A 14,039-nucleotide genomic window follows, 5' to 3' on the forward strand; every position below is an offset into this window, starting at 1 on the left:
TTTATTTTCCAAGACACATTAATGGCAATATCTTGTCCTGTACTTTTTGCTATCTAAGACTACAGGTCAGGCTGTGTTTGATTCTTGTGTAGTAGACACTTACAGACTCTCAGTGAGAGAAAAACGAAAGTGCATCTCTGTGGTTTGGGTATTCCCCTCAGCACAGGGGATTCCTGCTGCTTGCCCTGCCAAGCCACTACTACAGTCAGTGCATTTTTGAAACAGGAAAATGCAGTATTTAATGGATTTGTGATCGAGGCTGGCGTTTCAAGTCCCTCCTTTAAATCAGACAAGGAATTTAAACCCCTCTTTTCTTTAGTTAAGACAAATGCCAAGTCAAGTCAGATTTTAGGGTGTTGAGGAATGTGCTTCCTCTCCTTAATGAATGGTGCCCAAATCCCATCGTGATCCTAACTGCCCATCTCAGAAAATCCTTCTGGAAAAAAGAAAAGCCAGGCTCAAGTGGACTATTTCAGGAGACTGATGCACTGCCCATTTCATCCCAGAGCTGTGTGGGACGACTCTGCTTTTCCCCCACTCTTGCAATCAATAATGCAAGGCTTTGAACCACAAGAGAGGGGAAGTTCATCATCCAGCTTGGAGCAAAACACAGTCCTGAGGAACAGAAAATCCAATCACACGAAGGAAACAAGTGAAACACAAAGCAAACAGCATCCAGGTCCTTCTTCCCACTAATTAAACAAGGCCCCCAAGATGCAATGTTCTTAGGATACAGACTTCCCTTCAGCATCACACACTGAGAAAGGCACAAAGGTTATCCAGTGGTTTGCAAATAAAGATTTCTACCACAATTTTTCCCAAAGAGCTTTAATTCTGGGCAAAGTTACAACAACATGGAAATAAAAAAAGAAAAAAAAATTACGGTAAGAGCACTACAAATAAAAAACATTTCTCCAACTTGAAAATTCAAATAATTAAAAAGAAGGTATAGAAATTTTAAAGCACTGTACTAAAAGCAAAAAAACAAGTGCCACCAATGGGCCATGCTCAGTCCCAACTATCATAAAAGCTGGTTTGAAAGTCACTAACGTTGCATTTGGTCTTAAAAGGTGTAGTCAGAAGCTTCTAACACAGCACAATCCCGTGTTTAATAACATGAGTGGGATTTAGTTGCAATATTCTAACCACCTATTGAAAACTTTATACTTTACTGAATAAATGACACCTTAACTGTAACATGGGAGCCTTCACTGAAATAATTTTCTTTGCAGTAACTCCAGCCCTTATTTGTCAGCCTCTAACAGTCCAGTGGTGAAGCTGACAAATTCTTCTGTGTTTCACTAACTGTTAATGTTTACATGTGTTGCCAAAAATGTGGAATTTGTGCTGTAAGGGCAGGCAGAGCTGCCAACTGCAGCTCACAAAAGAGCTGTTTAATGATACAGTCCACTTAGCAATCAGAATCAAGGCCAGTGCTTTTTATTCACCCTCCCTTCTAGGACAACCTGCTGCTCTCCAGCTCATCATTTCCTGCTGCCAGGAAATGTACACATTTTTGTTGAGCTTTTTTTTTTTCTTCCCCCCAGTGAAACGTTTCTTTGTGGAACTTTGCACAACCAACGTTGTGCACAACCAACGTGGCATTGGACAGCTGGAGGGAAAATTTCTATAGGCCAAGAATGGTGCACCCCAAAGCACTGAAAAGAGCAAGAAAAGCTTCGTAGTTTATTGATAGTTTAACCTTAAGAAAATCACGTTCCTAATAACATCTTCTGCATTACTCGGCTGCTGCCTGGAAATATGGGAACAAAATGAAAGGATTTTACACAGATGAACATCCCACAAGTCAGGTGAGTTACAAAACAGGAACATCAACCAGGTAGATCCTCTAAATGCACCCTCAAGCCCAGAGAGAGCCTTCACAACTCGGCTCATTTCCACCCCTGTATTCATGCAGAAGATCCCTGCACCAGACAGCCAAGGCTACCAACTTTAACTGGAATCCATGAGAAAAAAAAAAGCATTGGAAAAGAAAAAAAAAGGAAAAAAAACAAAGAAAGAAGAAAAAAAAAAGAGAGGGAAAGTTGCTTGCAGGATGGAGGCCAAACAATGTTATTTGGCCTGTTTGCTGACAGCTTTGCAGTCCCAACACAGATGGAAGAGCCAAACTCTGCTCTCCCCTTCCACACCTGAGGCACTCAGAGAAGGAAAACGTTCATTGCAATGAAGCACATGGTGCTCTTTTCATCAGGAGAAGCCACGAATGTTTAAGACTTCTCTTGGGAGCACAAAGTTTTAAATCTGAAAAAAACCCAAGTTGCGTGGATTTTTTTCAAAAGGTCACTTAAGTCTCTGCTGCTTCCTCATCTTCCAGAGCATCCACGTGTTTATATTGTTTCCAGGCCTTTAAATTACATTTTCTGAGAATGGCTCCCAGTTGATTCCCGGGCCCCACTTCGTAGGTGTAAGGGAATTCCGTTCCTTGTTTCCTTTCGTACATCGAATGCATGGTCTGTTCCCACAAAACGGGTGACACCACCTGCTTCACTAACAGCTTCCTGATGTGCTTGGAGTGCATGTACTTTTGGCCATCAACGTTGGAATACACACAGAGCAGTGGTTTCTGGATCTCGATGGATTTTAGGACTTCGGCCAAAGGCTCTACTGCTGGTTCCATAAGTCTGGTATGAAAAGCCCCACTGACTGGGAGCATTTTTGTACGTGTAAAATAGTATTTTCGGGCATTCTGCTGCAAATACTCCAAAGCCTGTAAAAGAGAGAGAAGGAGAAAGTGAGTCTTGCACAACAAAGGTTTTCTCAGTCGCCCCACAAGAACCACCTCATCAGGCTTATGGTGATAAAGGGATTCCTCTTCCAACCCAACAACTGAAAGATCTCTGCAGGAATTCTGCATATCCTAAAAGAATCACAGAATCAACTAGGATCACTAGAATCAACTGAACACGTGCTGGAAAAAAACCCAGTTTTTGGACAAACTAAGGCCATACATAACACCCACACAGAAGTGCAAAGCAACAGTTTTAAAAGAGTGAAATGCCAAGTTCAACTGAAGGAACAGTAATTCTGAAGCAGTAGTTAAGTTATCCTGCAGCAGTACCTGTAAGTGTCCTGCAATGACTCTGCTGTCCGGAAACAAGTAGTTGGAGACCGTGCATACGGGGTTCTCAATACCCAGAGATTCACAGTGTTTGCGGGCTTCCAGGCAGGCAAATTTGTAATTCGCCTCTGGCCGGCCCATAACCGAGAGCATCCCACTGGGAACAGCCTCGGACGCCTTCTGCATGGCCTCAGCGCGCACCTTCACCGCGTACAGCGCTGGGGAGAGAACACACGGGTGGGTAAATAAACGCCTAAAAAAAAAAGCGTCCCAGCGGGAACACGCCGGGAAGGGGCTCGCGATGCTTTTGGGGGGCGGGAGATCTCCCCGGGGAGGGTTCCAGAGGCACCTTCGGCAAAGCCCAGCGCTCCAGCGAACACCAGCGCCGCGAACTCGCCCACGCTGTACCCGGCGGCCGCCACGCAGCGCTCCACGACCTGCGGGACACAGCGCGGCCAAGCCCCACATCAGCCCAGGGGGAGCCCCCGGGGCTCGAACCAGCCGAGGGGGAGCCCCGAGAAGCGCCCCTTTCCCCCCCCCCGCTCACCTCAGGCCGCTGGTGGTTGAGCTTCTCCACGGCGGCCAGGGAGGCGACGAACACGGCGGGCTGGCAGTGCTGGGTGCGGTCCAGCGCGTCCCGCGGCCCCTCCAGGCACAGCGCCAGCAGGTCGTAGCCCAGCACCTTCTCGGCCAGGCGGAACATGTCCCGCACGCCGGGGTAGCCCAGCAGCCCGCGGCACATCCCGACGCACTGGCTGCCCTGCCCGGGGAACAGCAGCACCGTGCCCTCCTGGGGGCACCGCCGCTCCCGCCTCGCCGCCGCCGGCGCCCCCCCCGCCTCGCCCGGCTCCACCGAGCTCTGCAGGAGGTCGCTCAGCGTCGCCCCATCGCCGGGGCCCCGGGAGCTGAGCCGCCGGCCCGCAGCGCCGCGGAGGCCGCCGCGCCCGCTGCAGCCAGCGAGCCGCCATGGCGCCCACACGGCCCGGCCGCCCATGGCCAACCCGCACGGGGCGTTGCCGCGGCAACGGGGCGGACCCGCCTGAGGGGGGGCAGCGAGGGAGCGGGGAAGGGAGGGAGGGAGGGAGGCCGGGAATCGGGCGGGGAAGGAGGGATGGAAGGAGGCCGGGAAACCCCGGCACTCACCGCCTTGCGCTCCGCCCGCCCAGCGCCGAGATCCCGCCCCGGGGCGGGAGCAGCGCGGGCGGTGCCGGGGGCGGGCGCTGCCCCAGCGCGGCACAGCGGGAGGAGGCGCGACCGGCGGCAGCGGAGCGAGGTAGCCGCGGTGTTCCTTGGGGTGGGATAGAATGGGATGGGGTGGGATGTGGAACGCAGCCGGAGGGTCCGCCCGCCCCAGCCCCGGTCCCGGCGGCTCCCGGAGCGGTGCCGCCGCCGCCGCGCCCCGCGGCACTTTTGGGTGCGTTTATCCCGCTGCCCGCGGCCGGGAGGGATCATCCAGCAGCCCCCGCTGGATGCACACACCGTCCGTCCGCCGGGACCCCGGGGCAGTTTATCCGGGGTGGGTTAATCCCGCGGCGGGGAGGGACCTGTTCCCCCGGGACACCCGGGAAGGAGGCGCCGGGACGGGGCTGCTGCGGCTCATGGGCTTGGGGAAAACAGCCACGGCTGCTCCGTGCCGGCGTTTGGCGTGGAAAGTGCTCAAAAAAGAACATAAAAAAAACCAAAAACAAAACCAAAAAACCCCCCAAGAAAACAAGGAAGTCCCTTATTAATTTTTATCCGGCGTTATGAGTTTCCCAGCGGTTCGCAGCTGTCCAGCCGTGCCCGCAGTCCCTGTTCCTCTGATCTGCGCGTCTGCCCTGTGCCCGTTCGCTCTCTGCACTCGGCAGAAGTTTTCAGGCCGCTCTTAATAACTAAAGGCATCTCCCTTCGGTAACATTTCTTCCTCCGGTAGCGTTTCTTTAAGGCTGAAAGAAAGGGCTTGGGTTTTTCTTCCGAATTTTTGGGTAATACTCGCAAATCAGCGCAAAACGCTCTGTGGTACAATTCGAGCGTTCAGTGGCAAGATTATTTAAAAAAAAAAAAGAAAAAAGAAAGAAAAAAGTGAAAGTTGCTGTGCCAGAGTTGCAATTGTGTAATAACTTTGCATCATATAAAGGTTATGAAACAGTATCAAGCATTGAGTCAGAGCAGCTCAGTAAAAGAGACTTTTACTGTGTTAGTACAAGGTGGGAGAAGGATATGAATCACAGGGGTCCCAACAGCAAAAGGGTGCAGTCTGTATGTAAAGCATTTGAGACTTAGCAGTGGTGATGCATTTTACCTCATCAGAATACCTGGCAAGCTGAAAAGAGTGAGGCCTAGGCAGCACTTAAACTAGAAATATCCAGGAGAAACTTAATTTTTTTTTAAGAGAAGGTATGGATGATGAAGAAGAAAAACCTACAGCAGGACATTGGGTGGCTCTTTGGAAGGAAGGGATGTTTTATCTGCATGCAGAGGGTTTAATGCAAACAGACATAGGGAAAATTAGAAGAGATTGAGCAGCAAATGGCAAATTGTTGCCTGGGAAGCTTTTGTTCCAGTATACATTTCAGTTCCCTGTATGTAAACCTTCAGTAAATCATAGATTTATTTGCACAACTTGTGCTCTGCCACTTTAAAAGAAGTGTAACCTGGGCAGTGAGATTTTTTTGTTTCTATCCCTACACCTTGCATTATATTCTTAAATAAACACCATTGTTTTCAATTAAAAACACTTATTATAAACATATATTGTACACTTGTTAGATATATTATATAGCATTTATTGTTTGAAGTGTCACTTGAGATTCAAATCAAATCAAAATCATTACTTGAGATGATGTAGCAAAGGAAAGGCTACTTTTATTGTAGTAGCTGTTTTCTGTGTCACAGACTGTGACATAACTTTGGTTTTAGTCTTGCAGTCTCCCAGGACTTAAAGCCACAACACACACACATAGTTTATCAATATAAATTAAGCAAGTTGAACGAGTGGGGTTTTTTCCCCTTTGTTTCTCCTTTTACTTTTTGTAGCTGGAATCAACTTTGGGCAAGTGAGATGTTTTGAATACCTAGAAAAATTATTGCAATGTGTATGTAAAAGTAGCCTCCACTGGACTGCTGAACCTGCCTGAAGTCACAAAAAATGGGCAGGATGATGAAGAATACGTTGCAGGGCAGAGATAAGAAGTGGAAACAGAAATAAGCAAGTTAAGTGTGTGTGAGAAGAAAATATTTCTTTCAGACAGTACCTGCTGGGTACACTGCAGATACCATCTACAGACATCCAGGTTTCCTCAGGATGGAAATCAGAGTGCAAGAATATTGTGCAACTCGCCCTGAAGGGAAGCTGGGATAGGATTGGGAAAGTAGTTATTATTTCTAGGTTGTGTAATCCTGATGCAGCTCAGAGGGGCTGTGTTAGCAAGTCTGTGGTGTGTAATTTATCACCGAATCGTTTCAGAGTGTCAGCAATACACTAAAGGAACTAAAAAGGCTGAGGGACCTCTGTGGTTATGTTACTTTCAAAAAAGGTATTGGGTGTTCTATAAACCTCTCACACTGCACAGGTCACCACATAAATGCCTTAGGACTGACAGAATGCACAGGCTCTCCACTGCATCCTTGTCTTTTACTTTCTCCCTTGCTAAAGATTCACATGAAGTAACCAGAGAGAGAAGACAAAGCTTCTTCCATAACCAGGTAGTGTGTTCCCTGAGCTAACTAGTGCTTTTTGGTGGGAAATTGATAGTAGTATTTAATCTCTTGGGAAATATAATTAATCAGTATTAATAGTGGTCAAAAGACCGGGACATCAACATTCAATTCAAGCCAGTAAGTCCAGTCTCTTCATTTGCATTTCCTCCCCTTTGCTGTTTACAAGTGGCTTTCTTGTTGCTTTGCTTTGTGCCTTTCCTGTTTCTATTTGCCTGCCTGGTTTCCTTTCTCCCATCACTTAAGGATTATTTCAGTGCATTCCCTACATCATTTATTCACTAATAACTGCAACAGAGCAGTGTTCAGCACTCTCAGCTTACAGGACACTTTCAGACTTTCTTCCCTGGGGGGAAGCTGACAGAACCCCTGACAAAGTCCAGCTGCTTAACACTGCAGGAAACCACCCTCACTTTGTTACATCCAAATAAAACATAAACTCCTCTGGGTTCTTGCTTACCACTTTTTACAAAATAGTATTTGACAGCACACTGGACAGATGACAGCACGTGTAGAGAACTAATCCTGGTGTTTGTTCTCCCTGTAGGCAAAGCACAAGCAGAGGGTTAAAAAATGGTGAGATCTTATTAACTTTAAATTTAAGATGCACCCTGGTAAAAAGCAGGTCGAATCCATCAGGCAGGAGTATGACAGCAATGAGCTATGCAGATTTTTTCCTCTCTGCCTTGTCCATCCTTCACCCAAGACCTAAGTGATCCTGTTCTCTCCTTCTCCCCTGCCTTAGTTATGAATTCTTCCCTGCTTAGTTTTTTTCAGCCATTCATTCTTTTGTCCTGTTTTTGACCTTGTATTGCTTTGTCTGCTGCCTTTTTTGTGTGCTTTTTTATTCATTTTTGGCTTCCCCCAAGGTCTGACCACAGCCCAGCCCCTTCACACCCTTTCTTGTTTGCTCCTTACAACCTTTCTCATCCCTGCATGCTTTACCAGCCCCTCCACGCTCTCGGTTTTGCCTTCCAAATTCTGCTCTGGTTTTATCACCAGGATTTCTGTTGATCCCGTGGATTGTGGTCCCAGCCACTGAAATCTCTTCATTAGATCTGCAGAGCTGTGTGGGCAGAGCCCTGAGTACAAGGACAAAAACCATAATGCAGGAGCTCCCTTGCTGGCCAGGCTTGTCCCTGATCTCCAAACAGAAATCCATCACATCAGAGCCCCCACAATGCAACAAAATCTGTGCTCCATTTCCTACCAGTTACAAGTAGGATTTCCTCTTCCCGAATCCCTGCCTCCTCATCCCAGCAGTGCTGACCTTAGCAATGGAAGTTTTTAAATGCAGGGAAAGACAAGAGCCAAGACAATATCAACATGGCACTTTTCTCTGACAAGCCCCTGCAATGCTTGTTGCTTTAAAACTCTTTTATCCCCTGGGCCTTCCACAGTTTCTCTTTCCTCACTGCTGCAACCTTCCCTTCCTGCTGCCTCGACAGAGGAACAGGAATTGGGTGTATTTGCCTATTGCATATTTGAAAAAACCCACCTTTTAGTCCTGCCCTTTTTTACTGTAGCTCTGATCTGTTTACATTTCAGTAAACTAAACACAGCTCTTCTGTAGCACTTGGACTTTGGCCAGAAAGTCTGCAGCGAAGCTTTTTCCTCCTTCCTTGCTCACTGTTTTTTCCTGCCGCCTGTGCTCTTAACTAAAGCAGCCCGGCCCAGCAGAGCAAGGCATTGCTTAGTGCCACTTCTGGAGGTGGATTTAATCCAGTTCACTTCCCAGGCTGCAGCTGATTGAATGCTTCACGGAGGAGCCACAGGTGGGCTCCCCATTCATCCGCTGAGATCTCCTTGTTTACAAAACATCATTTAAGTCGTTGCCTTCTCGTTGTCCTCCCTGGTGTTTGTTTTCAGAGGCAGCTTCTCAAGTGTCCATTACTAATTCACAACCCTCTTACTGGCCCCATTGAGCATCCTCAGCAAGCTTTTGAGGCTAAAAACTGCAGTACAACATATAACATGATTTTGCACATGCTCTTTTCTCACTCTTGGCTGTGCCTTTTCACTGAGTGAATGGGCTTTTTGGTGAATGCAGAAGTACTTCCTACTGCATTTTTTTATTTTCCAAGTACATATCAAACTGCTTTATTCCTCTGGCATACATATGGGTATGAAATAAACACCCTTAAGGGATATTTATGAAGGTAAAATTCAGTAATTTCAGTGCACACAGCTGAGAGAGAAGTAAAGGGTCCTGCCACCCCCATTCCCAATTTACAGGAGCATTGTCCAGTGAAGCTGGAACAAGATCCATTAATTTCTCAGTGACCAGAGTAGGCTGTGGATCAAATCCCACACATGTATATCTTTTAAAATCTGCTAAAATTGGAAACTTTTTTGTGCCAAATCAACATGTTTGGTTTTGTTCCAGGTTCACTGTCTCCATGGAAGTGGTACCAGCCTGGGCCCCAGCGGTGGGTTTCACACTTCTGCCCCATGCAGGGGGATTTCTAGGAAGCAGTATAACCAAAAAGGAAATCCCAACGTGGTATCAAACTCTGCAGAAGCCATCCTGGTGTCCACCTAACTGGGTGTTTGCTCCTGTGTGGGGAACTCTCTATACATCCATGGGGTATGTTTTTAAGGCACTTCACCTGATCTCAAAGTTCCTTACTGTGCAATGCTGGACCAGAGAACTATCACTGTACTCCTGTGGCTCTGTGTTTGTAAGAAACTGTGTCAACCTGCCTGTTGGACAGGTAGAAACCTGTCTGGGGAGTTGTGTGTGGGTTTGATGGGACATTTTGTATGCACAGGCATCCACATCAAAAGCAGGAGGTTGAAAAGCTGTCACTAATTTGCTTTCCTCGTTCATTCTGAGGGAGAGACCTGCCAAGCTGCAGCACTGGGATGTCTTCTAAGTATGTCCTTCAGTAGTTTTAGGAAAATTAAAACCAAATAAATGTGAGGGGCAAGGAGGAAAATTAGGATAGAACTGTTCTAACAGAGCTCAATCAAGAGAAACCAAAATCAAAACATACATGTCCTCTCAAATAAAACTTCCAGGCTGCTAAACTGTAAATGCTTGAAACCATACACTGTCTCCTTCTTTAACTCATTTAAAATACCTGACAGCACAGCAAGTGCTGTCAAATGAACAACGAATCACAAGGCCAAGTACCATTCCCACAGGAACCATGAGAGATTAATAAGACTGTATTTTGGCAGTGTGACTGTTACTTTTAATATGATGTAGCAAAAATATTTGTAGACGTAGGTTGTCTCAGGAGTTTGGGAAGTTTTGATCCTCCTCCCTGCTCTAAAAGCACCAACACCACGTGCTTTGGTGTAAACTGTGATGAGCTGTGCCTACCAAAGTTAGTTATGTTTTTTCCTAGCTCTCAAACACGCATTGTTGATAACCCAATAATAATTTTTGGGCTGTAATATGCCTTTTTTGGCTCACCCCACCCATTTCTCCCACCATTTTAAGTGACTTGTAGTTTGTGTATAGCATTGGGTTAACTATATAAACTCTCAGAGACCAGATCTTCTCCCAGTGAACATTACATAGTCACCCTGCAGGTTATCTTAAATACCAGACCACCTGTTGCAAGACACATTCCATTTGAACCAGATCATTATTGTCCTGTGAGTGAAAACATGCCTTTTATGAAAGAGACAAGATCTGGGTCGCCTTCCCAGCTTCCTTCAAGTTGACTGCACAGTTTGAAACCCTGTTCCTGGATTCCTCATCATAAACCTGGGTATCAGGTTAAAAACCTTAGAAAAAAAAAATCCAAGTTGTCACAGCTTATCCCTTATTTTGGTAATAGCAGAATCAGTATATCAGAAGGTGGATGGTCTCAGTTCTGTACTGTACATTTAGCTCAGTGAAAAGATCATACTTATTACCGGGCTTTTCTCCTGTAATCCACCGTGCACACACATTCCTTAAATGATCAGGACATTTCATTCCTTCAGAATTCCTTCTACTTAGGAGACTGTTAAGTTTCTAATGCTTACCCTGCCCCCTCCTTTCTTTTGATTTTATTATTCTCTGCAGTCAAACTGCCAAAATATCAAAGCTGCATTGTTCAGTCCCTATGAAAGTAATGGCCAAGAAGCAAGTTTGGGTCACTAAGTGGGTTAAACAAACAAACAAAAAAATCCTTCTTGTATGATCTACCACTGAAGACAAACTCCTTGCAATTACTCCTGTGGATGTTTGTCTGCTCCTGAAGAAATAATTCCTACAAGTTGGTCTCCATTGTTGCTCCACTGCCAGGAGAAATACAAATGAGCCCCGTGCTGTCCAGTTCAGTTCACAGTCTGTATCAGTTTCCAATTCTGAAACAATTCAGGATGGTGGCACTTTATCCAAGGGATTCTACTGGAGTTACCTGGAAAGGCTGTGCAGTCATTTGGACTGAAATCTAAGTCAAATGAGCAAAAGAAACAGTCTTAGCTGATGAATCTTCCCTGTTTTACTCAGGCTTCTCCAGTGCAAAAATAAACTTGACATTTAGTAGAGCTCCCAAATCCTGGCTTTAGCAGCTTGTAAGCTCCCTCCAGTGAACTGTTCTTCTGTGGTATTAAAATCTGTTCAAAATCTTTTGGGAAGATCTTTCAGTAGCCAGGATCCTGCAGACAGGAGGGTGCTGGGTGCTCCTTGTGGTTAATTCCACAGTTCTCCTAAAATCTTTGTTCTCCCCACCGTTGTCCCCTTCCTTCCAAAAAGTGACTGAAGGGTTCCTCCTGCTCTAATACCATCTTTCCCCATACTCCACCGTGCCTTGGGATGCCACTTAGTTCCTATTTCTCCTACATTCATTTCATCCACTTAAAAACTTGTTATTTTTTTATTGAATCTTTAAAGCACCATCTCCCAGGACCAAAATGAAGTCTCTTCACTATTTGCATCTTAGACTTGCTTCCATCTCAACATTCTCTTTTGAGATTGAACTGCAGGAGGACATCTCACCTAGGAGTGAGAACTCTGGCAGGATTGGGAATTTTTCTCTCTCCAGGTTGTTATCCAAAGCAGTTGGTCCACCCTGTGCTTTCAGTTGCTCTGCCAAGTAGTACCTGTATATGTACTTTTCCAAATTAATCTATTATTAATTATTAATCTGTTTCATTTGATCAAGAATGTGTGGTAGCTTTTCTAAGCAGTGCAGTGAATTCCACCTTCCCTTCTCTCCCTACAGATATGGCTCCTACCTGGTGTGGAAGGAACTGGGAGGCTTCAAGGAGAAGTCAGTGGTTCCCCTGGGTCTGTATGCAGGGCAGCTGGCACTGAACTGGGCATGGACCCCAGTGTTTTTTGGAGCTCACAAAATGGGATGGGTAGGTGGAAAACTAAAGTTTCTTAAGTCAAAGGCTTCTACTCCTATTTGCAAGGTGCTCAGATGAAAGGTTTGTGTCATAACCATGAGCCTGAGTACAGAAAAAAAGGCTTGCAGAAGTTTTCTAAAATTCTCTTTAATGCATGCCAGCAGCCACCTGGGAGGATTTGCCTTTCTAGAGCATCCTTAAATGTATGGATTTCAAGCAGCTCTTCCTGCCAACCTTTGGTAAGAGCTCTGGGTGACTAGAAAATGGAAACATTTATGCCTTGCTACAATTCTCGGGCAAACAGCAGCGATAAGAAGCTTATTATTACAACATTATTCAGGTAATCAACACCCATTTGAGAAGAGACTAATTTTCTGCAGTTCTCTGAAGAGAAAAAGCTCGGCTCAAAAATTAAAAAAATAAAATATTTCCCTGGTTTTCTAGATATACGTGAGATGCTGTAACAGGGGAAGACTTTGCAATGCCCTTTCTTGTACCTGTTATATCATTTTATGAGTTGAACTGATTCTTAACTCAGCAGAAATCTTTTTTTTGCTGACTGGTTTACTGAGAAGGAATTAGCTCCCAGGGGGACAGAGCCAGGTGGGAAGAGCCACAGAAAGACTGTGGAGTCAAGGAAACGCAATGAGGGAAAACAACACTAACCACCTTCTGTGTTTCAGGGCTTGGTGACTCTCCTGCTCGCAACTGGGACAGCAACAGCTACAGCTGCTTCCTGGTACAACATCAACAGAACAGCAGCTTATTTGATGGTTCCTTATTTAGCCTGGCTCACCATGGCTTCTGCACTCAACTATCGGATCTGGAAGGACAATCCCAGCAAGAAAAAACCCGAATAACCAGTTTTCGGCCAGAAAGATTCTTTTTTTTTTCCACAATAATTTTTATACATAAAAGTTATGGCCTTATTTTATTTTTAGCTGAACTACTCACGCCATTAGTTTGCTAATTACAAGTTGACAAAGCAGTACTTGTCGAAACAAATATGCCTTTACCAGGCAAGTCACTGACTGGGTTTTACAGCAAACTAAAAAGTGGTGTTGATTTAAAAGTACTAATGCTACATTATGACAGCAGCACTTTAACTATTACCAGAAATAAGCAGGAACTCCATCATGTTCAGAGGAAGAAATCCAGCCACATACCAATCCAGCTTCCAGAAAGGTGCTTCCAAAGGTGCTGTGTGCCACCAGGCACAGTCCCACTACAGCTGCCAGATATTTGTCCTCTGGCCATTGTACTCTGGAAACATTGAAGACAAGCTTTTTTTAACAATTTGTGCCTTCCTACTCCGAAGCAAGGCACATCCTACTGTCAGCTGAATGCATTAAACTACGTGTAAAACTTATCTTGTTCCTTGCTTGTGTTGTTTTTAAATTGTTTGTAGCAGAAGGTAACAGGACTTGATCTTAAAGACAGCCCCTTCATCTCTTCTCCTCACACTGCACTGGGCAAGACAAAATAGGAAACTCAGAGCACCTGTGAAGAAACTGTGAGGGCCCCACCTTCCCCTTTAGATCCACAGGCATTTTCTTACATGTTTTCAGATCCTTTGAAGGCATGAAGTGCCTTTTGCTCTCCTACAAGTGACAAATACATCTGAATGTCTCCTTACATCCATCAGGATATCCTACATCACAGCCAAACCTTTTCCCTGCACTGGAGGCAGTCACACCACCTGTGTTAAAGCACTTCACCACATTTCCTTAATCGAGTTTACTGGTCCAAACCAGTCCTGATTCATGAGCAGGAGGCTCTGAGCACCACTTCTGGCTGTGCAATCCAATTTTCCTAAGTCCCAGATGGTTTATTTCTCCAGCCTGTGTTCCAGTCAGTGGGAAGAAGTGGGTTTCTGCAGACCAGTCTGAAAGAGCCTAAAATATCCCTTTCCCTTCCTGATCATGAGGGATAATGTGCTCCATATTCACAAAGTTTGGAGCAAGGCTTAGAG

At 45.7% G+C, this 14,039-nt stretch overlaps 2 protein-coding genes across 2 annotated transcripts; one reads left to right on the top strand and one right to left on the bottom strand.

The window, feature by feature from the left end:
• Positions 1–811: 811 nt before the first annotated feature.
• Positions 812–4,088, bottom strand: MCAT (malonyl-CoA-acyl carrier protein transacylase). The gene is made up of 4 exons (XM_027693638.1): positions 3,627–4,088; positions 3,429–3,516; positions 3,080–3,297; positions 812–2,728 (listed from the first exon to the last, which is right to left on the bottom strand). The coding sequence occupies exons 1-4, from the start codon at positions 4,071–4,073 to the stop codon at positions 2,306–2,308; spliced, it is 1,176 nt and encodes a 391-aa protein (XP_027549439.1). The 5' UTR covers positions 4,074–4,088; the 3' UTR covers positions 812–2,305.
• Positions 4,089–4,231: 143 nt separating this feature from the next.
• On the top strand, positions 4,232–13,436 carry TSPO (translocator protein). The gene is made up of 4 exons (XM_027693639.1): positions 4,232–4,352; positions 9,162–9,362; positions 11,941–12,079; positions 12,751–13,436. Exons 2-4 carry the CDS (start codon positions 9,175–9,177, stop codon positions 12,925–12,927), a joined length of 504 nt encoding a protein of 167 aa, XP_027549440.1. The 5' UTR covers positions 4,232–4,352; positions 9,162–9,174; the 3' UTR covers positions 12,928–13,436.
• The last annotated feature ends 603 nt before the right edge of the window (positions 13,437–14,039 follow it).

Source organism: Neopelma chrysocephalum, unplaced genomic scaffold (genome assembly GCF_003984885.1).
Source record: "Neopelma chrysocephalum unplaced genomic scaffold, ASM398488v2 Primary Assembly neopelma1_92, whole genome shotgun sequence".
NCBI classification, from domain to species: domain Eukaryota; kingdom Metazoa; phylum Chordata; class Aves; order Passeriformes; family Pipridae; genus Neopelma; species Neopelma chrysocephalum.